The sequence below is a fragment of the Oncorhynchus tshawytscha genome, linkage group LG27 (genome assembly GCF_018296145.1).
Source record: "Oncorhynchus tshawytscha isolate Ot180627B linkage group LG27, Otsh_v2.0, whole genome shotgun sequence".
NCBI classification, from domain to species: domain Eukaryota; kingdom Metazoa; phylum Chordata; class Actinopteri; order Salmoniformes; family Salmonidae; genus Oncorhynchus; species Oncorhynchus tshawytscha.
The window spans coordinates 4643622-4668471 of record NC_056455.1 but is presented as its reverse complement, the minus strand read 5'-3'; the positions used below and the strand labels follow the sequence as shown (position 1 = coordinate 4668471).

The 24850-nt window shown below is 44.2% G+C and overlaps 1 protein-coding gene across 1 annotated transcript; it reads right to left on the bottom strand.

Moving 5' to 3' along the window:
- Positions 1 to 1641: 1641 nt before the first annotated feature.
- LOC121841094 lies at positions 1642 to 19167 on the bottom strand. Its single transcript, XM_042307375.1, has 8 exons — positions 18946 to 19167; positions 12094 to 12123; positions 11565 to 11885; positions 11109 to 11423; positions 10505 to 10801; positions 2912 to 3232; positions 2585 to 2722; positions 1642 to 2450 (listed from the first exon to the last, which is right to left on the bottom strand). The coding sequence occupies exons 1-8, from the start codon at positions 18974 to 18976 to the stop codon at positions 2227 to 2229; spliced, it is 1677 nt and encodes a 558-aa protein (XP_042163309.1). The 5' UTR covers positions 18977 to 19167; the 3' UTR covers positions 1642 to 2226.
- Positions 19168 to 24850: the final 5683 nt, after the last annotated feature.

The window sequence follows — 24850 nt, the reverse complement described above, 5'->3', positions numbered from 1 at the left end:
GGCACTGTGATAAACTATTTTGTAGATGACATAGCCGAAGTCGAGGATCGGTAGGAAAGTCAGTTTTACTAGGGTCAGTTTGGAGGCGTGAGTGAAGGGGGCTTTGTTGCGGAATAGAAAGCTGACTCTAGATTTGATTTTCGATTGGAGATGTTTGATATGAGTCTGGAAGGAGAGTTTACAGTCTAGCCAGACACCTAGGTACTTATAGATGTCCACTTATTCAAGGTCGGAACCATCAGGGTGGTGATGCTGGTCAGGCGTGCGGGTGCAGGCAGCGAACGGTTGAAAAGCATGCATTTGGTTTTACTAGCGTTTAAGAGCAGTTGGAGGCCACGGAAGGAGTGTTGTATGGCATTGAAGCTCGTTTGGAGGTTAGATAGCACAGTGTCCAAAGACGGGCCGGATGTATATAGAATGGTGTCGTCTGCATAGAGGTGGATCAGGGAATCGCCCGCAGCAAGAGCAACATCATTGATATATACAGAGAAAAGAGTCGGCCCGAGGATTGAACCCTGTGGCACCCCCATAGAGACTGCCAGATGACCGGACAGCATGCCCTCCGATTTGACACACTGAACTCTGTCTGCAAAGTAGTTGGTGAACCAGGCAAGGCAGTCATCCGAAAAACCGAGGCTAATGAGTCTGCCGATAAGAATATGGTGATTGACAGAGTCGAAAGCCTTGGTAAGGTCGATGAAGACGGCTGCACAGTACTGTCTTTTATCGATGGCGGTTATGATATCGTTTAGTACCTTGAGCGTGGCTGAGGTGCACCCATGACCGGCTCGGAAACCAGATTGCACAGCGGAGAAGGTACGGTGGGATTCGAGATGGTCAGTGACCTGTTTGTTGACTTGGCTTTCGAAGACCTTAGATAGGCAGGGCAGGATGGATATAGGTCTGTAACAGTTTGGGGATCTCATACGATATGAAAGAGAGGTTGAACAGGCTGGTAATAGGGGTTGCGACAATGGCGGCGGATAGTTTCAGAAATAGAGGGTCCAGATTGTCAAGCCCAGCTGATTTGTACGGGTCCAGGTTTTGCAGCTCTTTCAGAACATCTGCTATCTGGATTTGGGTAAAGGAGAACCTGGAGAGGCTTGGGAGAGTAGCTGCGGGGGGGCGGAGCTGTTGGCCGAGGTTGGAGTAGCCAGGCGGAAGGCATGGCCAGCCGTTGAGAAATGCTTGTTGAAGTTTTCGATAATCATGGATTTATCGGTGGTGACCGTGTTACCTAGCCTCAGTGCAGTGGGCAGCTGGGAGGAGGTGCTCTTGTTCTCCATGGACTTCCATGGACTTTTGCTGTTGCTACTTCTGTGAAAGTCTGAACATTGCATCCAAAAATGAACTTGTCACATTCAGGACATTAACTTTGTAAGGACTGTGCTTTTGCGAAAATGTTTCTGTGAAAAAAAACCAGTGTGGCTCGCTCAAATGCTGACTGTTGCGTCAGTCGAAACTGGACGTTCTAAATAAGCGTTCTAATCAAACCGGGTTTGATCGTAGCTCCAGGGACCATACTTTAGAATGACCACACCCGTTTGCTGGTAAGTGAGAAAAGTGTTAAAACAATCAACAGCTCATTTTTAAAAGAAGCTAAGGATCCTCTGTGGTCAAATCATATTCTCTGGTGTAGTATTTGTAATGATGTTGTTTATTTCTGTACAAGACACAAGTAATTATTAGGCCGTCATTGCAAATAAGAATTTGTCCTTAACTGACTTGCCTAGTTAAATAAAGGTAAAATACATTTTTAAAAAGATAGCTAATTTTGGCAAATTTCATTCAATTTACTTTAGGGTAAGCTTATCTTCCCCTAGCCTACTGGATGCGCCGCCCATGTCAACATCAATGTATGAGTAGCCGGTGCATAAAAGAGCTGGCTGCGAGGCTTACAAGGCCAAGTTCAAATGACAACATCAAAATAGCCTAGATAGCTGACCTCAAGCAAACTGTCGGGTTCTGTCTCTGCTCAATGCTGAGAGAAACGTACACAGGCTGGCAGCTTCTCGCCAAGCAAAATCTGCATGTTCCCAAAGCTAGCCAATCGATACACTAAACAGCTGTTGCATTTTAATGCGGGATTGGAATGATTTTTGCCTTTTTTTTTTTTGCAGCCTACTTTTATTTGATTTTTATCTTGAGCTGTACCCAGCTGACGCGCCTGCCTGTGTTACAGCGTTGTCCTGAGCGGAGACATTAACGTAAACTTCTTCATCATCGTCACTGTTCATTTTTCGTGAGACCCCCACAAACACCCTTTCTGTGAGTGTTTCCCTCCCCGTTGTCATAGACATCCTCTGATTTCCCATAGCTGTGCCCTTTCTCCTCCTCATTCTTCTTTTCCCTCTTCCCTCTCTCCAGACCTCTCTCGTAACAGACATTTTCAAAAGTCACATAGTCCTCTCCCTCTTCGTTGTCCTCCCCTCTGTGTCTGTTGTCAGTACCTGTTGCATTAAACGTTTGCTCATGAATATTCGCAAGAACAAACTCAAGGGAATAAAAAAGCCTTACAAACAAAATGATATCAACAAAAGTCTTTGGGACAAATTTGAGTTTACAGTATGATGATATCACTTACATTCTCTCTGGTCAGTCTCTGTAGATGGCTTGCTGCTCCTCCTGGTCCTCCTGTTGACTAGACAGATGACAAGCAGAAGCAGAAACAGGAATACTAGCCCACCAGTCCCTCCAGAGGCAATGATGGGGACCATAGAGGCTGAGGAAAAGGTAGGTATTTCAAGGTTTAGACCTACAGATCAAGACTTGTAGATGGCCAATTCATAGGATATAAAAACATTTTTAAAAAAGTGATATGAAGGATTATGAATCATTTTACAATACTTTGATTTTTCTCTCACGTAAATGCTATTTTAAATAAATAAATGTAAAGCATGTGTTAGTTTACCTCTAATGGTGACAGCTAGTTCACTATTAGCCGACCTGAATGACCGCGTGGAGATGTTGACTCCATAGCTGCAGCTGTATTTCCCCTGGTCTTTATACTCTGCAACAGGGAAGTGGAAGCAGGCAGAGTGGTTGACTGCTGGCGTAGTCTCTGTTCTGTTGGAACCAGAGAAGTCCAGATAGAAGAGGCCTCCGGGATACTGTGGCTGAATGGAGCAGATGATGGAGAAGCTGTGGCCCCTGGTCACCTCTGGCCCATGAGGTTCCCAAAACATCCCTCCATTTGGAGGACTGAGAGAGATGTTGGGCTGTAGCAGGACCACTTGGAAGAAAGTAAACAGCAATATGACTGTAATGTGATTCCATATTCACACCTTGTAACTGAGAAATATGTGTGTGACACAATGAATATGAGGTTAAAGTGCAGACGGTCCGCTTTAATTTGAGGGTATTTTCATCCGGTGAACCGTTTAGAAATTACAGTACTTTTTGTACATAGTCCCATTTTAGGGGACCAAAAGTATTGGGAAAAATTCACGTACAGTACCATTCAAGGGTTTTTCTTTATTTTCACTATTTTCTACATTGAAGAATGAGAGTGAAGACATCAAAACTATAAAACAACATATAAGAAATCATGTAGTAACCAAATGTTTTCAAGAAATCAAAATATATTTGAGATTTGAGATTCTTCAAAGTTGCCATCCTTTGACTTGATGTCAGCTTTGCACACTCTTGGCATTCTCTCAACCAGCTTCACCTGGAATGCTTTTCCAACAGTCTTAAAGGAGTTCCCACATATGCTGAGCACTTGTTGGATGCTTTTCCTTCACTCTGCAGTCCAACTCATCCCAAACCATCTCAATTGGGTTGAGGTCAGGTGATTGTGGAGGCCAGGCCATCTGATGCAGCACTCCATCACTCTCCTTCTTGTTCAAATAGCCTGGAGGTGTGTTGGGTCATTGTCCTGTTGAAAAACAAATGATAGTCCCACTAAGCGCAAACCAGTTGGGATGGCGTATCGCTGCAAAATGCTGTGGTAGCCATGCTGGACAAGTGTACCTTGGATTCTAAATAAATCACCAACAGTGTCACCAGAAAAGCACCCCCACACAGTTACACATCCTCCTTCATGCTTCACGGTGGGAACCACACGTGCGGAGATCTTCCGTTCACCTACTCTGCATCTCACAACGACATGGCGGTTGGAACCAAAAATCTCAAATTTGGACTCATCAGACCAAAGGACAGATTTCCCTGGTCTAATGTCCATTGCTCGTGTTTCATGGCCCAAGCAAGTCTCTTCTTCTTATTGATGTCCTTTAGTATTGTTTTCTTTGCAGCAATTTGACCATGAAGGCCTGATTCACGCATTCTCCTCTGAACAATTGATGTTGAGATGTGTCTGTTACTTGAACTCTGTGAATAATTTAATTTAATAATTTTTGGGCTGCAATCTGAGGTGCAGTTAACTCTAATGAACGTGTCTTCTACAGCAGAAGTAACTCTGGGACTTGATTTCCTGCGGTGGTCCTCGTGAGAGCCAGTTTCATCATAGAACTTGATGGTTTTTGCGACTGCACTTGAAGAAACTTTCAAAGTTCTTGAAATGTAATTTCTTATTGCTTATTTGAGCTATTCTTGTCATAATATGGACTTGGTCTTTTACCAAATAGGCTATCTTCTGTATACCAATCGTACCTTGTCACAGCACAACTGATTGGCTGATACGCATTAAGAAGGAAACACATTTCACAAATTAACAGGGTAAACATATTAATTGAAATGCATTCCAGGTGACTACCTCATGAAGCTGGTTGAGAGAATGCCAAGATTGTGCAAAGAATCTCAAATATAAAATATATTTTGATTTGTTGAACACTTTTTGGTTACTACATGATTCCCTATGTGTTATTTCATAGTTCTGACATCTTTACTATTATTCTGCAATGTAGATAATAGGAAAAATAAAGAAACCCTTGAATGAGTAGGTGTGTCCAAACTTTTGACTGGTACTGTATATGTTTAAAATAGTCAAACGTTTAGTATTTTTGGTCCCATATTCATAGCAGGCAATGACTACATCAAGCTTCTGACTGTACACATTTGTTGGATGCATTTGCTGTTTGTTTTGGTTGTGTTTCAGAATCTTTTGTGCCCAATAGAAATGAATGGTAAATAATGTATTGTGTCATTTTCGATGTAGTTTTACTGTAAATAAAAAATACGCTGCTCAAAAAAATAAAGGGAACACTTAAACAACACAATGTAACTCCAAGTCAATCACACTTCTGTGAAAGAAAAAAACTGTCCACTTAGGAAGCAACACTGATTGATAATAAATTTCACATGCTGTTGTGCAAATGGAATAGACAACAGGTGGAAATTATAGGCAATTAGCAAGACACCCCCAATAAAGGAGTTGTTCTGCAGGTGGTACCACAGACCACTTCTCAGTTCCTATGCTTCCTGGCTGATGTTTTGGTCACTTTTGAATGCTGGCGGTGCTTTCACTCTAGTGGTAGCATGAGACGGAGTCTACAACCCACACAAGTGGCGCAGGTAGTGCAGCTCATCCAGGATGGAACATCAATGCGAGCTGTGGCAAGAAGGTTTGCTGTGTCTGTCAGCGTAGTGTCCAGAGCATGGAGGCGCTACCAGGAGACAGGCCAGTACATCAGGAGACATGGAGGAGGCCGTAGGAGGGCAACAACCCAGCAGCAGGACCGCTACCTCCGCCTTTGTGCAAGGAAGAGCACTGCCAGAGCCCTGAAAAATGACCTCCATCAGGCCACAAATGTGCATGTGTCTGCTCAAACGGTCAGAAACAGACTCCATGCGGGTGGTATGAGGGCCCGACATCCACAGGTGGGGGTTGTGCTTACAGCCCAACACCTTGCAGGACGTTTGGCATTTGCCAGAGAAAACCAAGACTGGCAAATTCTCCACTGGCACCCTGTGCTCTTCACAGATGAAAGCAGGTTCACACTGAGCACGTGACAGACGTGACAGAGTCTGGAGACGCAGTGGAGAACGTTCTCCTGCCTGCAACATCCTCCAGCATGACCGGTTTGGCGGTGGGTCAGTCATGGTGTGGGGTGGCATTTCTTTGGGGGCCGCACAGTCCTCCATGTGCTCGCCAGATGTAGCCTGACTGCCATTAGGTACCGAGATGAGATCCTCAGACCCCTCGTGAGACCATATGCTGGTGCGGTTGGTCCTGGGTTCCTCCTAATGCAAGACAATGCTAGACCTCATGTGCCTGGAGTGTGTCAGCAGTTCCTGCAAGAGGAAGGCATTGATGCTATGGACTGGCCCGCCCGTTCCCCAGACCTGAATCCAATTGAGCACATCTGGGACATCATGTCTCGCTCCATCCACCAACGCCACGTTGCACCACAGACTGTCCAGGAGTTGGCGGATGCTTTAGTCCAGGTCTGGGAGGAGATCCCTCAGGAGACCATCCGCCACCTCATCAGGAGCATGCCCAGGCATTGTAGGGAGGTCATACAGGCATGTGGAGGCCACACACACTTACATCAAAGTTGGATCAGCCTGTAGTGTGGTTTTCCACTTTAATTTTGAGTTTGACTCCAAATCCAGACCTCCATGGGTTGATCAATTTGATTTCCATTGATCATTTTTGTGTGATTTTGTTGTCAGCATATTCAACTATCTAAAGAAAAAAGTATTTATTAAGAATATTTAATTGATTCAGATCTAGGATGTGTTATTTTAGTGTTCCCTTTATTTTTTTGAGCAGTGTATAATATGTTTCTAAAAACTGTGATTACGGATTGTCCTGAATATATCGTGAACAATGATGAGTGAGAAAGTTAGATGCACAAATTTCATAGCCCACAAAATAATCCGAAACACTACCAAAACAAACAGCCAATGCATCCAAGTGCGTCGAGTCACAAACGTGATGTGATCATTGCATGCTAGGAATATGGGACCAAATACTAAACGTTTGATTACTTTATTACACATACTGTATAAGTGAATTTGTCTCAATACTTTTGGTCCCCTAAAATGGGGGACTAGATACAAAAAGTGCTGTCATTTCTAAACGGTTCGCCCATTTAAAATGAACATACCCTCAAATTAAAGCTGACAGTCTGCACTGCCAGAGCCCTGACAGAGATGGCCGACAGAGATGGCCGCCTCGCTTCGCGTTCCTAGGAAACTATGCAGTTTTTTTTTTTTTACGTGTTATTTCTTACACTAGTACCCCAGGTCATCTTAGGTTTCATTACATACAGGCGAGAAGAACTACTGAATATAAGATCAGCGTCAACTCACCATCAGTACGACCAAGAATATGTTTTTCGCGATGCGGATCCTGTGTTCTGCCTTACAACCAGTGCAACGGAGTGGATTACATGCAGCGACCCAAAAAAAACGACTCAGAAAAAGAGGGAAACGAAGCGGTCTTCTGGTCAGACTCCGGAGACGGGCACACCGTGCACCACTCCCTAGCATTCTTCTTGCCAATGTCCAGTCTCTTGACAACAAGGTTGATGAAATCCGAGCAAGGGTAGCATTCCAGAGGGACATCAGAGACTGTAACGTTCTCTGCTTCACGGAAACATGGCTAACTGGAGAGACGCTATCCGAAGCGGTGCAGCCAGCGGGTTTCTCCACACATCGCGCGGACAGAAACAAACATCTTTCTGGTAAGAAGAGGGGCGGGGGCGTATGCCTTATGACTAACGTGACATGGTGTGATGACAGAAACATACAGGAACTCAAATCCTTCTGTTCACCTGATTTAGAATTCCTCACAATCAAATGTAGACCGCATTATCTACCAAGAGAATTCTCTTCGATTATAATCACAGCCGTATATATCCCCCCAAGCAGACACATCGATGGCTCTGAACGAACCCCCTGCAAAGCAGACATTCATAGCTGGGGATTTTGGCTCTGAAAACAAACTTTATTTGGAAAACTCTCAGAGACTGCTTCCATCATTTTGTTGATCCCGTGGACTAAAACAAGAAGGGAGATGTTGACCAAGCTGACTCCACACTCCAAGACTGCTTCCATCACGTGGACTGGGAGATGTTTCAGACAGACAACAACATTGACGAATACGCTGATTCGGTGTGCGAGTTCATTAGAACGTGCGTTGAAGATGTCGTTCCCATAGCAACGATTAAAACATTCCCTAACCAGAAACCGTGGATTGATGGCAGCATTCGTGTGAAACTGAAGGCGCGAACCACTGCTTTTAATCAGGGCAAGGTGTCTGGTAACATGACTGAATACAAACAGTGCAGCTATTCCCTCCGCAAGGCTATCAAACAAGCTAAGCGCCAGTACAGAGACAAAGTAGAATCTCAATTCAACGGCTCAGACACAAGAGGCATGTGGCAGGGTCTACAGTCAATCACGGACTACAGGAAGAAACCCAGCCCAGTCACGGACCAGGATGTCTTGCTCCCAGGCAGACTAAATAACTTTTTGCCCGCTTTGAGGACAATACAGTGCCACTGACACGGCCTGCAATGAAAACATGCGGTCTCTCCTTCACTGCAGCCGAAGTGAGTAAGACATTTAAACGTGTTAACCCTCGCAAGGCTGCAGGCCCAGACGGCATCCCCAGCCGCGCCCTCAGAGCATGCGCAGACCAGCTGGCCGGTGTGTTTACGGACATATTCAATCAATCCCTATACCAGTCTGCTGTTCCCACATGCTTCAAGAGGGCCACCATTGTTCCTGTTCCCAAGAAAGCTAAGGTAACTGAGCTAAACGACTACCGCCCGTAGCACTCACATCCGTCATCATGAAGTGCTTTGAGAGACTAGTCAAGGACCATATCACCTCCACCCTACCTGACAACCTAGACCCACTCCAATTTGCTTACCGCCCAAATAGGTCCACAGACGATGCAATCTCAACCACACTGCACACTGCCCTAACCCATCTGGACAAGAGGAATACCTATGTGAGAATGCTGTTCATCGACTACAGCTCGGCATTCAACACCATAGTACCCTCCAAGCTCGTCATCAAGCTCGAGACCCTGGGTCTCGACCCCGCCCTGTGCAACTGGGTACTGGACTTCCTGACGGGCCGCCCCCAGGTGGTGAGGATAGGCAACAACATCTCCTCCCCGCTGATCCTCAACACTGGGGCCCCACAAGGGTGCGTTCTGAGCCCTCTCCTGTACTCCCTGTTCACCCACGACTGCGTGGCCACGCACGCCTCCAACTCAATCATCAAGTTTGCGGACGACACAACAGTGGTAGGCTTGATTACCAACAATGACGAGACGGCCTACAGGGAGGAGGTGAGGGCCCTCGGAGTGTGGTGTCAGGAAAATAACCTCACACTCAACGTCAACAAAACTAAGGAGATGATTGTGGACTTCAGGAAACAGCAGAGGGAACACCCCCATCCACATCGATGGAACAGTAGTGGAGAGGGTAGCAAGTTTTAAGTTCCTCTGCATACACATGACAGACAAACTGAATTGGTCCACTCACACAGACAGCATCGTGAGGAAGGCGCAGCAGCGCCTCTTCAACCTCAGGAGGCTGAAGAAATTCAGCTTGTCACCAAAAGCACTCACAAACTTCTACAGATGCACAATCGAGAGCATCCTGGCGGGCTGTATCACCGCCTGGTATGGCAACTGCACCGCCCTCAACCGTAAGGCTCTCCAGAGGGTAGTGAGGTCTGCACAACGCATCACCGGGGGCAAACTACCTGCCCTCCAGGACACCTACACCACCCGATGCTACAGGAAGGCTATAAAGATCATCAAGGACATCAACCACCCGAGCCACTGCCTGTTCACCCCGCTGTCATCCAGAAGGCGAGGTCAGTACAGGTGCATCAAAGCTGGGACCGAGAGACTGAAAAACAGCTTCTATCTCAAGGCCATCAGACTGTTAAACAGCCACCACTAACATTGAGTGGCTACTGCCAACACACTGTCAATGACTGTCAATGACACTGACTCTACTCCAGCCACTTTAATAATGGGAATTGATGGGAAATGATGTAAATATATCACTAGCCACTTTAAACAATGCTACCTTATATAATGTTACTTACCCTACATTATTCATCTCATATGCATACGTAGATACTGTACTCTATATCATCGACTTCATCCTTATGTAATACATGTATCACTAGCCACTTTAACTATGCCACTTGGTTTACATACTCATCTCATATGTATATACTGTACTCGATATCATCTACTGTATCTTGCCTATGCTGCTCTGTACCATCACTCATTCATATATCCTTATGTACATATTCTTTATCCCCTTACACTGTGTATAAGACAGTAGTTTTTGGAATTGTTAGTTAGATTACTTGTTCATTATTACTGCATTGTCGGAAATAGAAGCACAAGCATTTCGCTACACTCGCATTAACATCTGCTAACCATGTGTATGTGACAAATAAAATTTGATTTGATTTGATTTGATTTGATTTGACCTCAATCATTGTATCATTTCAAATCTAAAGTGCTAGAGTACAGAGCCAAAACAAAATATTTGTCACTGTCCCAATATTTTTGGAGCTCACTGTAGATTAAGCAACACTTGTTTCCCAACTACCACCTCACCTTTAGTAACGTTGCTGTAAGGGGAGCTGATGGCTTTGCCGTTGGAGTGGGTTCTGTAGAGACAGCTGTAACTGCCCTGGTGTGAAGCGTCCGTCTTAAACTTTGTTAAAGTAGCCCTGGGCTGTGAGGATCCAACTGTCACGGTCATGACGGAGTCTCCATTCAGATAGAAGATGAACTCCACAGCATTACAGAGGATACGGGATGGAAGAGTGCAGGTGAGCTGGACCTCCTCTCCATGCAAGAAGGCAGAGTAGGACGGGTCTGTGGAGAGTAAAGGCTTCTGCAAGACAACACCTGTTGGTCAAAGAGATGTAGTTTAGTGAGGAAACAATAATCACAACCTATCTGGTCTTCATACTATATAAGCCACATGCTCTGTTCTAGGTTGCCCCCATCTGGTCATATAGCACCAAGTCAGGCCTGGGTTAAATTTCTTTGTGCAAAGGTCAACTCTCCACTAGGTGGCAGAGCAGTCTACAATACTGCAGTAATATGCTTTTTAAAGATTTTCTCTATGACGAGACCTTTCTGCACAATTCAAACCATTCAAACCAAATGCTGATAAAACTCAAGTCTAGACAAGGCAAAGAGACTCCCTTACCTGAACAAATAACACCTGTGTCGTTACCATGATTACAGTTATGTGTTCCTCCTCCTGTGTGTGGGCACTGTGTGATGGAGCACTCTGTGCCAGAGCAGCCAACATCATCCTGCCAGATGGGTCCACTTCCCTGACCAAAGTAGGCCCTCTCTGGGGCACTATCAGCTCTCCCACAGCCAAGCTGTCTGCAAACCACAGCAGCATCATTCAAGTCCCACACGTCGTCACACACGGTCCGCCAGTGACCAGTTTGATAGACCTCCACCCTCCCAGAGCAGAGGTCACTCCCATTGACCAGTCTGATATTAGGTTTATCTAGGCATGAAAGAACATTTTGACAATTAAATGCATTTCAGTGTCATTTTTATCAACTAAATCGATGCCAAGTTGACACAACGAAAATCAAGGTATTTTGACTTTTATCAACCACAATAGCAACAGAGGGACTTTTCTTACCTGAGCAGACAACTCTGGCATCTTGAGCCTGTAAACAGTCATGGTGTTTCAATCCTCCATGTGAGCATTCTGTGAGGGAGCTCTCAGTGCCTTTACACCCAACATCATCCAGCCAAGTAGGCCTGCCACCACTACCCTGACCTATGTGGGCACTACCTTGGGCACTCACAGCTCTCCCACAGCCCAGCTGGCCACACACCACATTGGCATTGTTTACGTCCCACTTCTGGCCACACACTCGTCCCCACTGGCCCTTGTAAAGAATCTCTACTGTCCCCGAGCAGCGACTAGTGCCATCGACCAGCCTTATCTCTTCACCAGCTCACAAAGAGGAAAAGAGATGATCGGGAAAAATAATTAATAATGATTAATAATCAAATAAGCAATTTAACACCGTCAGTATTGTCAAAGTTGTTCTATTAAAAGTTGTTACAAATGTGTTGCTTAACCTTTTATGGACTTTAACAGCATTTAAACAGCATTTTAAAACCTTTTTGAGACTTGTGTTCACATGTAAATGAACACTTACCTGCCAATGAAGATAACACCATTCGATGAGCTGTTGGGGAGAAACACAGTGAAATGTGTTATGAATGTTTTGTAATGTTTTAAAAAATGTAGAACTACCTTAATTCTGCTGGACCCCCAGGAAGAGTATCCTTGGCAGCAGCTAATGGGGATCCATAATAAATATCAATAAATACAGACAACCAAAACATTACAATTTAAACAAACATTTACTGAAGTTGCTATGTCTAAATGGATTACACCTTACTATAATGTCCAGTACAAAAAAAATCATTAAATATACATTTTCTCACCATTTAATAAATGTTATTGTTACATTTAGATATGTTAGTAAGCTATATGTAGATAGTTATTGACACATTTATGAAAAAACTTTAAATGTAATCCCAGCAAGCAAACATAATTTGCATATGCTGTTGTGGTATTTAAACCATTTCTAAAGCCGGATGGTTATGTCTATATTGAGCTCAAGGATTTCCTTTGTGAAACTGTCCTGTGAGAGATGTATGTGTCATGTACCATAGTTAACTATTGTGGTTAACATTTTCCAGACTCTCACAGACCAGCTGCTTAGTATACAGATTAAGCTTCATTTAAAAAAATAATAATAATAATTTCTCACATTATAGCCCTCTTCTAAAATCAGATAATCCTGCTTTCTGCAAAAATCGACTCTCAACACTTTATTTTATGAAAAGGTTTCCCACTTGATGTAGACTTACGTTATTTCCTGATATAAAATGGACTGGAAGAACACATAACTCTATAGTCTAGAAGGGGGGATCTGTGCATATTTGTAAACAGCAGCTCGTGCACGAAATCTAAGGAAGTGTCTAGATTTTGCTCACCTGAAGTAGAGTATATTATGATAAATTGCAGGCCACACTACTTGCCTAGAGAGTTCTCAGCTATACTTTTTGTGGCTGTTTATTTACCACCACAATCAGATGCTGGCACTAAGACCGCACTCAGCCAGCTGTATAAGGAAATAAGCAAACAGGAAACCACTCACTCAGAGGCGGCGCTCCTAGTGACCGGAGACTTTAATGCAGGGACACTTAAATCAGTTCTACCAATCTCTATCAACATGTTAAATGTGCAACCAGAGGGAAAAAAATTCTAGATCACCTGTACTCCACACACAGAGATGCGTACAGAGCTCTCCCTCGCCTTCCATTTGGTAAATCCGACCACAACTCTATCCTTCTGATTCCTGCTTACAAGCAAAAAATTTAAGCAGGAAGCACCAGTGACTTGGTCTATAAAAAATTGTCAGATGAAGCAAATGCTAAACTACCGGACTGTTTTGCTATCACAGACTGGAACATGTTCCGGGATTCTTCTAATGACATTGAGGAAGACACCACATCCGTCACTGGCTGAGGGTAGGTAGCAACACATCTGCCACGCTGATTCTCAACACTGGAGCTCCCCAGGGGTGCGTGCTCAGTCCCCTCCTGTACTCCCTGTTCACCCACGACTGCATGGCCAGGCACGACTTCAAAACCATCATTAAGTTTGCTGATGACACAAAAGTGGCAGGCCTGATCACCGACAATGATGAGACAACCTATAGGGAGGAGGAGACCTGGCCGGGTGGTGCCAGAAAAACAACCTATCCCTCAACGTAACCAAGACTAAGGAGATGATTGTGGACTACAGGAAAAGGAGCACCGAGCACGTCCCCATTCTCATCGACAGGGCTGTAGTGGAGCAGGTTGAGAGCTTCAAATACCTTGGTGTCCACATCAACACCAAACTAGAATGGTCCAAACACACCAAGACAGTCGTGAAGAGGGCACGACAAAGCCTATTCCCCCTCATGAAACGAAAAAGATTTGGCATGGGTCCTGAGATCCTCAAAAGGTTCTACAGCTGCAACATCGAGAGCATTCTGACCGGTTGCATCACTGCCTGGTACGGAAATTGCTCGGCCTCCGACCCCAAGGCACTTCAGAGGGTAGTGCGTACGGCCCAGTACATCACTGGGGCAAAGCTGCCTGCCATCCAGGACCTCTACACCAGGCGGTGACAAAGGAAGGCCCTGAAAAATGTCAAATACCCCAACTACCCCAGTCATAGACTGTTCTCTCTATTTCTGTATGGCAAACAGCACCGGAGTGCCAAGTCTAGGACAAAAAGGCTTCTCAACAGTTTTTACCCCCAAGCCATAAGACTCCTGAACAGGTAACCAAATGGTTACCCGGACTATTTGCATTGTGTGCCCCCCAACCCCTCTTTTACGCTGCTGCTACTCTCTGTTCATCTTATTTGCATAGTCACTTTAACTATACATTCATGTACATACTACCTCAATTGGCCCGACCAACCAGTGCTCCCGCACATTGGCTAACCGGGCTATCTGCATTGTGTCCCACCACCCACCAACCCCTCTTTTTACGCTACTGCTACTCTCTGTTCATCATATATCCATAGTCACTTTAACCATACCCACATGTACATACTACCTCAATCAGCCTGACTAACCGGTGTCTGTATATAGCCTCGCTTACTTTTATTTTCAAATGTCTTTTTACTGTTGTTTTATTTCTTTACTTACCTACACACACACACACTTTTTTCCCCCACAGCACTATTGGTTAGAGCCTGTAAGTAAGCATTTCACTGTTGTATTCGGCGCACGTGACAAATAAACTTTGATTTGATTTGATGTTAACAGTGTAGGGAGATGTGTGACAGCCAGAGAGAAAGTTCATCGGCCTCATGCCAGTTGTTCTGGAGATAAAACAAAAAATTGTGGCTTCTAGTAGCTAACTACACTGTTAGCTACATGTCAAAAGAGTAAATAACTACTGAAAAGAAGATTTGAATTCAGATAAACTACCACGCAGAGTGTAGTTAATATAACTGCCCTGTCCAATTTAAAATAGCTATTACAGTGAAAAAATACCATTGTCTGAGGAGAGTGCACATTTCCGAACTTGTAAATGTATTAATAAAGCAATTAGGCACATTTTGGCAGACTTGATACAACATTTGGTGTAATAGTAGTAGACATCAAAACTATGAAATAACACATAGAATCATGTAGTAATCAAAAAGCGTTAGACAAATCAAAATAGATTTTATATTTGAGATTCTTCAAACTAGCCACCCTTTGTCTTGATGACAGCTTTGCACATGCTTGTCATTCTCTCAACCAATGTCATGAGGTAGTCACCTGGAATGGATTTCAATTAACAGGCATGCCTTGTTAAAATGTAATTTGTGGATAAAATAAAATAAATCTTTCCTTCTTAAATGCGTTTGAGCCAATCAGTTGTGTCGTGACAAGGTAGGGGTGGTATACAGAAGATAGCCCTATTTGGTAAAATACCAAGTCGATATTATGTCAAGAACAGCTCAAATAAGCAAAGAGAAATGATAGTCCATCATTACTTTAAGACATGAATATCAGTCAATGCAGAAAATTTCAAGAACTTTCTCAAGTGCAGTCACAAAAATCATCAAGCACTATGATGAAACTGGCTCTCATGAGGACCGCCACAGGAAAGGATTCCCCAGAGTTACCTCTGCTGCAGAGGATAAGTTCATTAGAGTTACCAACCTCAGAAATTGCAGCCCAAATAGATGCTTCAGAGTTCAAGTAACAGACACATCTCAACATCAACTGTTCAGAGACCGCGTGAATCAGGCCTTAATGGTCAAATTGCTGCAAAGGAACCACGACTAAACCACTACACACAGTGTGTGTATATTGCATGTGTACAAACACCTGCACGCCATCAGCCTCAGGTAAACCGGCATTAGCTGTAAAAACACTGTCCCTCAGTTCCATTCAAACTTACTTTTCATTTTGTTTTATTTTTACTTAAAAAAATTTAAATTTAAAAAAAAATCTTTGACCGTAATTCTATCCCTGGCCCAGCAACTTCACTCCCACTTGTCTCCAATTCCACATCCCAAACCTCAGCTTCCCTCAGCCCAACACACCTATCTCTTCTGGCCGTCCTCTTCGGATGTCTATGCACCATATATCTTTCAACTATGCTGTGATGTTTTACATACAATTTCAATCTATCTAATCAAATGCAACTCACAGATTGCGAGTTGAAGATAAAAACTTTTACTAAGAGTATTAGTAATTGACGCACCCGGTGTCTCCAGAGCTCCCAACAGTACTATTTCTAGGGTCAATTTTAGATCAATGTTCTGCAATGGATCTATGTCCAGCTACTGTGAAAACGTGGATGTGCGTAAAACCCTCCATAGTCTGCGTTGTTTTAATTTTATATGCCCATGGGGAGAAATGATGGTGCCTGTAAGTGTGACAAAGCCTATTTAAAACAAGTTGTTTTGTTTTGAATTTGATTATAATTATTATTTCTCTTTTTAGGACTTATGAATAATTACTTTCATAATGCTTATTGACAATGTTTGGCGTGTCCATGCTCAGTCATAATGTAATGTGCACTAGGCCTAGCCCCTATATCAGTGTGAATGGTATTGAAGCCATGCAAGTACTTAGAACAATGTGGACTGCAAATGGGTTCAAGTTAACATATGTAGCAAAGATAGGTCTACATTTTGTTACTTCGTTTCTGTAAGCCTTTTAACAAACTATAACGGACTAACGTTGGAATTGGAGTTGATTCCAAGGCAATTCATAAAAGACTGTAAATGCACAACTTGAAGCAACCACACATTTCGGCATGGAGCACGTTCTGATTGGCCGGTGAGGGGCCAAGCCTCGGCACAGCCACAACTTGCTCATTAATCAGAATCCAGCCCCTTCGTGGCGGCGCCATGAAACGCACGACAATTGTGATAATGAAAGTGACACAAATATGTGACACAGCCCTGAACCCATAGCGATACCGCCTGCGATTAAAGATACCGTTGCGTTAGGTTTGTTAAAACAGAGCCCTACAGTGCTCTGGACTTTTTCCACATTTTGTTTGATTACAGCCTAAAATGGATTAAATCATTTTCCCCCCTCATCAATCTATACACAATACCCCATAAATACAAAGCAAAAACATAAATGTTTACAAATTGCTTGGGGAGCGTTGCTTTACAGCTATTTTCAGATCTTTCCAGAGATGATCGATTGGGTTCAAGTCCGGGCTCTGGCTGGACCACTGAAGGACATTCAGAGACTTGCCCTGAAGCCACTCCTGCGTTGTCTTGGCTGTGTGTTTAGGGTCATTGTCCGGTTTGAAGGTGAGCCTTCACCCCCAGTCTGAGGTCCTGAGCGCTCTGGAGCAGGTTTTCATCAAGGAACTCTCTGTTCTTTGCTCAGTTCATCTTTTCCTCAACCCTGACGAGTCTCCCAGTCACTGCCGCTGAAAAACATCCCCACAGCATGATGCTGCCACCACCATGCTTAACCGTAGGGATGGTGCCAGGTTTCCTTCAGACATGACAATTGGCATTCAGGCCAAAGAGTAAAATCTTCATTTCATCAGACCAGAGAATCTTGTTTCTCATGGTCTGGAAGTCCTTTAGATCCCTTTTGGCAAACTCCACGTGGGCTTTCATGTGCCTTTTACTGAGGAGTAGTTTCCATCTGGCCACTTTACCATAAAGGTCTGATTGGTGGAGTGCTGCAGAGATGGTTGTCCTTCTGGAAAGTTCTCCCATCTCCACAGAGGAACTCTGGAGTTCTTTCAGAGTGACCATCAGGTTCTTGGTCACCTCCCTAACCAAGGCCCTTCTCCACCGATTGCTCAGTTTCGCTAGGTGGTCAGCTCTAGGAAAAGTCTTGGTGGTTCCAAACTTCTTCCATTTAAGAATGATGGAGGCCACTGTGTTCTTGTGGACTTTCAATACTACAGAAATATTTTGGTACCGTTTCCCAGATCTGTGCCTCGACACAATCATGTCTAGGCTTTATTTTTGCTCTGACATGCACTGTTAACTGTGGGACTTTATATAGACAGGTGTGTGCCTTTCCAAAAATCATGTCCAATCAATTGAATTTACCACAGGTGGACTCCAATCAAGTTGTAGAAATGGAAACAGGATGCACCTGAGCTCAATTTCAAGTCTCATAGCAAAGGGTCTGAATACTAATGTAAATAAGGTATCTGTTTTTTTACTTTTAATACATTTGCACGGTATTGGGTGCAGATTGATGAGGATTTAAAAAAACTATTTTAGAATAACACTAACATAACAAAATGTGGGAAAGGGGTATGAATACTTTAGGAATGCACTGTAAGTGCACTAACTGGGAAATGTACAAATATTGAATTTGAATTGAATTCCAATTCAAAACAGACCAAACAGATCAATTCCAAAACTTGAAGATCGTTGAAATTTTGAATTCAATTGAACTTAAATACTCCACTTTATGAGTGAATTCCATCATTTATAATTGACTCCGACCCTGGTTTAAACCCTCCAAACTCATATTTGTTATATAAATATGCCTGTTTAACGATCTGGTTGGATGGACCGGTGTTATCGGTCCGGTGTTATCCTCTCCATGGCTTTAAGATCCCATTTTACTAAACTTTTCCGGGATATGTACACAAAGCACATCAACTTTGAACTTTGACGTCGTGAGACTAGAACGCAGACATGAGAACTGGAAACAAGTCCTTTGTTATAGGTCAGTTTGAATTTGCCACTGTCTACCAAGTCGCTCGTGAGCAATATTCATGGAGATCCAAATTAGCCTGTTAAAATTGCATTGCAGATATTAATATATACAATATATAAATAGCCTATTGAAACAAGGCTAGACAGAGACAATAACATACAGTATTTGTATAAAGCAGAATGCACAGAGACAACAGATACCCAGCTATAGATGTGATCTATTGGTGTTGATGTAAGGCACTTGAAATAACGTCCTTTATGAAAACTGAGTTACTGTAATACTCACCTAATGCCATAAAGAGTAGAGTTGTCACCATCTTTATCTATGTCCTCCAATGTCAGCTAGGATTCTCACCAACACTTGGTAGTAAACTATTGCAATATTTACCCCCAGATTTAACTGCTTTTAAGTTACAATATGATGGATGAGCAAAACAAATTCTGATGAACCAAAATTGAGAGTAACTCCACCTAATAACTCCACGTAGAAAAGGTCAATCAATGTGTGATCTTCTCTAGACACTTTCTGGTATCAGCATTTCCATGACAGAGAAGAGAAGTAAACTGTCACAAAACAGGAAATCCCACCCAACTGAGCAAAAATGTGGTTGGTCTCTGGTCAAGTCACTAATTCCACTGAACTGCGCCCGCACACAACACTGAGCTCAACATCACAAACCCCACTTGCTTCATTTTTTAAACCAAGAACATGAGACCCATAAAACACGACAATTGAGCTATACATACACATATTTATAGGGTACCAGTCAAAAGTTTGGACACACTAACTCATTTCAGGGTTTTTTTTATTTTTACTATTTTCTACATTGTAGAATAATAGTGAAGACATCAAAACTATGGACTACACATATGGAATCATGTAGTAACCAAAAAGTGGTGAAGAAATCAAAACATACTTCAAATTCTTCAAAGTAGCCATCCTTTGCCTTGATTACAGCTTTGCTATCTTTATATTCTCTCAACCAGTTTCACCTGGAATGCTTTTCCAACAGTCTTGAAGGAGTTCCTACATATGCTGAGCACTTGGCTGCTTTTCCTTCTCTCTGCGGTCCACCTCATCCCAAACCATATCAATTGGGCTGAGGTCAGGTAATTGTGGAGGCTAGGTCATCTGATGCAGCACTCCATTACTCGCCATCTTGGTCAAATAGCCCTTACACAGCTTGAAGGTGTGTTGGGTCATTGTCCTGTTAAAAAACAAATGATAGACCCACTAAGCGCATGGCGTATCACTGCAGAAGTCTGTGGTAGCCATGCTAGTTGTGTGCCTTGAATTAAAAATAAATCAGTCAGTATCACCAGCAAAGCACACCCACTCACCTCCTCCTCCATGGTAGGAACCACACATGCAGAGATCATTCGTTCGTCTGCTCTGCGTCTCACAAAGACACGGCAGTTGGAACTAAAAATCTCAAATTTGGACTCAGACCAAAGGACAGATTTCCACCGGTCTAATGTCCATTGCTCATGTTTCCCAAGCAAGTCTCTTCGTCTTATTGATGTCCTTTAGTTGTGTTTTTTTTGCAACAATTCAACCATGAAGGCCTGATTCACGGAGTCTCCTCTGAACAGTTGATGTTGAGATGTGTCTGTTACTTGAACTCCGTGAAGCATTTATTTAGGCTGCAATTTCTGAGGCTGGTAACTCTAATGAACTTATCCTCTGCAGCAGAGGGAACTCTGGGTCTTCCATTCCTGTGGCGGTCCTCATGAGAGCCAGTTTCATCATAGCGCTTCATGGTTTTTACTACTGCACTTGAAGAAACTTCAAAGTTCTTGACATTTTCCAGATTGACTGACATTCATGTCTTGAAGTAATGATGGACTATTGTTTCTCTTTGCTTATCTATCAAAGAGACTTGGTCTTTTACCAAACAGGGCCCTCTTCTGTATACCACCTGTACCTTGTCACAACATAACTGATAGTCTCAAACGCATTAAGGAAAGAAATTCCACAAATTAACTTTTAATTGACAAGCATTCCAGGTGACTACCTCATGAAGCTGGTTGAGAGGATGCCAAGTGTGTGCAAAGCTGTCATCAAGGCGATGGGTGGCTACTTTGAAGAATCTCAAATATAAAGTATAGAGCCTTCTCTGGTCTCTACTCCCATTACGGGGTCTGAGACGCCGAAGCTTACCACCATTAGCTCTGACAAATTGAAAACTCTAGTCATTGGCGACTCCATTACCCGCAGTATTAGACTTAAAACGAATCATCCAGCGATCATACACTGTTTACCGGGGGGCAGGGCTACCGACGTTAAGGCTAATCTGAAGATGGTGCTGGCTAAAGCTAAAACTGGCGAGTATAGAGATATTGTTATTCACGTCGGCACCAACGATGTTAGGATGAAACAGTCAGAGATCACCAAGCGCAACATAGCTTCAGCGTGTAAATCAGCTAGAAAGATGTGTCGGCATCGAGTAATTGTCTCTGCCCCCACCCCGCCCTGTGCAACTGGGTACTGGACTTCCTGACGGTCCGCCCCCAGGTGGTGAGGGTAGGCAACAACATTTCCACCCAGCTGATCCTCAACACTGGGGCCCCACAAGGGTGCGTTCTGAGCCCTCTCCTGTACTCCCTGTTCACCCACGACTGCGTGGCCACGCACGCCTCCAACTCAATCATCAAGTTTGCAGACGACACAACAGTGGTAGGCTTGATTACCAACAACGACGAGACGGCCTACAGGGAGGGAGGGTGAGTGTGGTGTCAGGAAAATAACCTCACACTCAACGTCAACAAAACTAAGGAGATGATTGTGGACTTCAGGAAACAGCAGAGGGAACACCCCCTATCCACATTGATGGAACAGTAGTGGAGAGGGTAGTAAGTTTTAAGTTCCTCGGCGTACACATCACAGACAAACTGAATTGGTCCACCCATACAGACAGCATCGTGAAGAAGGCGCAGCAGCGCCTCTTCAACCTCAGGAGGCTGAAGAAATTCGGCTTGTCACCAAAAGCACTCACAAACTTCTACAGATGCACAATCGAGAGCATCCTGTTGGGCTGTATCACCGCCTGGTATGGCAACTGCTCCGCCCACAACCGTAAGGCTCTCCAGAGGGTAGTGAGGTCTGCACAACGCATCACCGGGGGCAAACTACCTGCCCTCCAGGACACCTACACCACCCGATGTCACAGGAAGGCCATAAAGATCCTCAAGGACAACAACCACCCGAGCCACTGCCTGTTCACCCCGCTATCGTCCAGAAGGCGAGGTCAGTACAGGTGCATCAAAGCTGGGACCGAGAGACTGAAAAACAGCTTCTATCTCCGGGCCATCAGAATGTTAAACAGCCACCACTAACATTGAGTGGCTGCTGCCAACACACTGACTCAACTCCAGCCACTTTAATAATGGGAATTGATGGGAAATGATGTATCACGAGCCACTTTAAACAATGCTACCTAATATAATGTTTACATACCCTACATTATTCATCTCATATATATATGTATATACTGTACTCTATATCATCTACTGCATCTTTATGTAATACATGTATCACTAGCCACTTTAACTATGCCACTTTGTTTACATACTCATCTCATATGTATATACTGCACTCAATACCATCTACTGTATCTTGCCTATGCCGCTCTGTACCATCACTCATTCATATATCTTTATGTACATATTCTTTATCCCCTTACACTTGTGTCTATAAGGTGGTAGTTTTGGAATTGTTAGCTAGATTACTTGTTGGTTATTACTGCATTGTCGGAACTAGAAGCACAAGCATTTCGCTACACTCGCATTAACATCTGCTAACCATGTGTATGTGACAAATAAAATTTGATTTGATTTAATTGTCCCCTAGAATTTCTAAGCAAACAGCTGGAGGCAGGGCTTTCTCCTATAGAGCTCCATTTTTATGGAATGGCCTGCCTACCCATGTGAGAGACGCAAACTCAGTCTCAACCTTTAAGTCTTTACTGAAGACTCATCTCTTCAGTGGGTCATATGATTGAGTGTAGTCTGGCCCAGGAGTGTGAAGGTGAACAGAAAGGCTCTGGAGCAACGAACCGCCCTTGCTGTCTCTGCCTGGCCGGTTCCCCTCTTTCCACTGGGATTCTCTGTCTCTAACCCTATTGCAGGGGCTGAGTCTCTTTCATACCGTCCCTTGAGTGGGTTGAGTCACTGATGTGATCTTCCTGTCTGGGTTTGCCCCCCTTTGGTTGTGCCGTGGCGGAGATCTTTGTGGGCTATACTCGGCCTTGTCTCAGGATGGTAAGTTGGTGGTTGAAGATATCCCTCTAGTGGTGTGTGGGGGCTGTGCTTTGGCAAAGTGAGTGGGGTTATATCCTTCCTGTTTGGCCCTGTCCAGGGGTGTCATCTGATGGGGCCACAGTGTCTCCTGACCCCTCCTGTCTCAGCCTCCAGTATTTATGCTGCAGTAGTTTATGTGTCGGGGCTAGGGTCAGTTTGTTATATCTGGAGTACTTCTCCTGTCCTATCCGGTGTCCTGTGTGAATTTAAGTATGATCTCTCTAATTCTCTCTTTCTCTCTGTCGGAGGACCTGAGCCCTAGGACCATGCCTCAGGACTACCTGACATGATGACTCCTTGCTGTCCCCAGTCCACCTGGCCGTGCTGCTGCTCCAGTTTCAACTGTTCTGCCTGTGATTATTATTATTTGACCATGCTGGTCATTTATGAACATTTTAACATCTTCACCCGGCACAGCCAGAAGAGGACTGGCCACCCCACATAGCCTGTTCCTCTCTAGGTTTCTTCCTAGTTTTTGGCCTTTCTAGGGAGTTTTTCCTAGCCACCGTGCTTCTACACCTGCATTGCTTGCTGTTTGGGGTTTTAGGCTGGGTTTCTGTACAGCACTTTGAGATATCAGCTGATGTACGAAGGGCTATATAAATACATTTGATTTGGTAACACTTTTTTGGTTACTACATGATTCCATATGTGTTATTTCATAGTTTTGATGCCTTCACTATTATTCTAAAATGTAGAAAATGGTAAAAAAATAAAGAAAACCCCTGAAATGAGTAGGTGTGTCCAAAACTTTGGACTGGTACTGTATATACACTGCTCAAAAAAATTAAGGGAACACTTAAACAACACAATGTAACTCCAAGTCAATCACACTTCTGTGAAATCAAACTGTCCACTTAGGAAGCAACACTGATTGACAATATATTTCACATGCTGTTGTGCAAATGGAATAGACAATAGGTGGAAAGTATAGGCAATTAGCAAGACACCCCCAATAAAGGAGTGGTGACCACAGACCACTTCTCAGTTCCTATGCTTCCTGGCTAATGTTTTGGTCACTTTTGAATGCTGGCAGTGCTTTCACTCTAGTGGTAGCATGAGCCTGAGTCTACAACCCACACAAGTGGCTCATGTAGTGCAGCTCATCCAGGATGGCACATCAATGCGAGCTGTGGCAAGAAGGTTTGCTGTGTCTGTGAGTGTAGTGTCCAGAGCATGGAGGCGGTACCAGGAGACAGGCCAGTACATCAGGAGACGTGGAGGAGGCCGTAGGAGGGCAACAACCCAGCAGCAGGACCGCTACCTCCGCCTTTGTGCAAGGAGGAGCACTGCCAGAGCCCTGCAAAATGACCTCCAGCAGGCCACAAATGTGCATGTGTCTGCTCAAACGGTCAGAAACAGACTCCATGAGGGTGGTATGACATCCACAGGGTGGGGGTTGTGCTTTACAGCCCAACACCGTGCAGGACGTTTGGCATTTGCCAGAGAACACCAAGATTGGCAAATTCGCCACTGGCGCCCTGTGCTCTTCACAGATGAAAGCAGGTTCACACAGAGCATGTGACAGAGTCTGGAGACGCCGTGGAGAACGTTCTGCTGCCTGCAACATCCTCCAGCATGACCGGTTTGGCGGTGGGTCAGTCATGGTGTGGGGTGGCATTTCTTTGGGGGCCGCACAGCCCTCCATGTGCTTGCCAGAGGTAGCCTGACTGCCATTAGGTACCGAGATGAGATCCTCAGACCCCTTGTGAGACCATATGCTGGTGCGGTTGGCCCTGAGTTCCTCCTAATGCAAGACAATGCTAGACCTCATGTGGCTGGAGTGTGTCAGCAGTTCCTGCAAGAGGAAGGCATTGATGCTATGGACTGGCCCGCCCGTTCCCCAGACCTGAATCCAATTGAGCACATCTGGGACATCATGTCTCGCTCCA

Bases quoted from the DNA above. Each gene is read 5' to 3' on its own strand.
- LOC121841094 (XM_042307375.1), bottom strand. From the start codon at position 18,976: ATGGTGACAACTCTACTCTTTATGGCATTAG. The intron at 12,124-18,945 runs GTGAGTATTACA...TCTCCCCAACAG, and splicing joins TCTACTCTTTATGGCATTAG to CTCATCGAATGGTGTTATCT. The intron at 2,451-2,584 runs GTAAGTGATATC...TTAATGCAACAG, and splicing joins AGAGACTGACCAGAGAGAAT to GTACTGACAACAGACACAGA.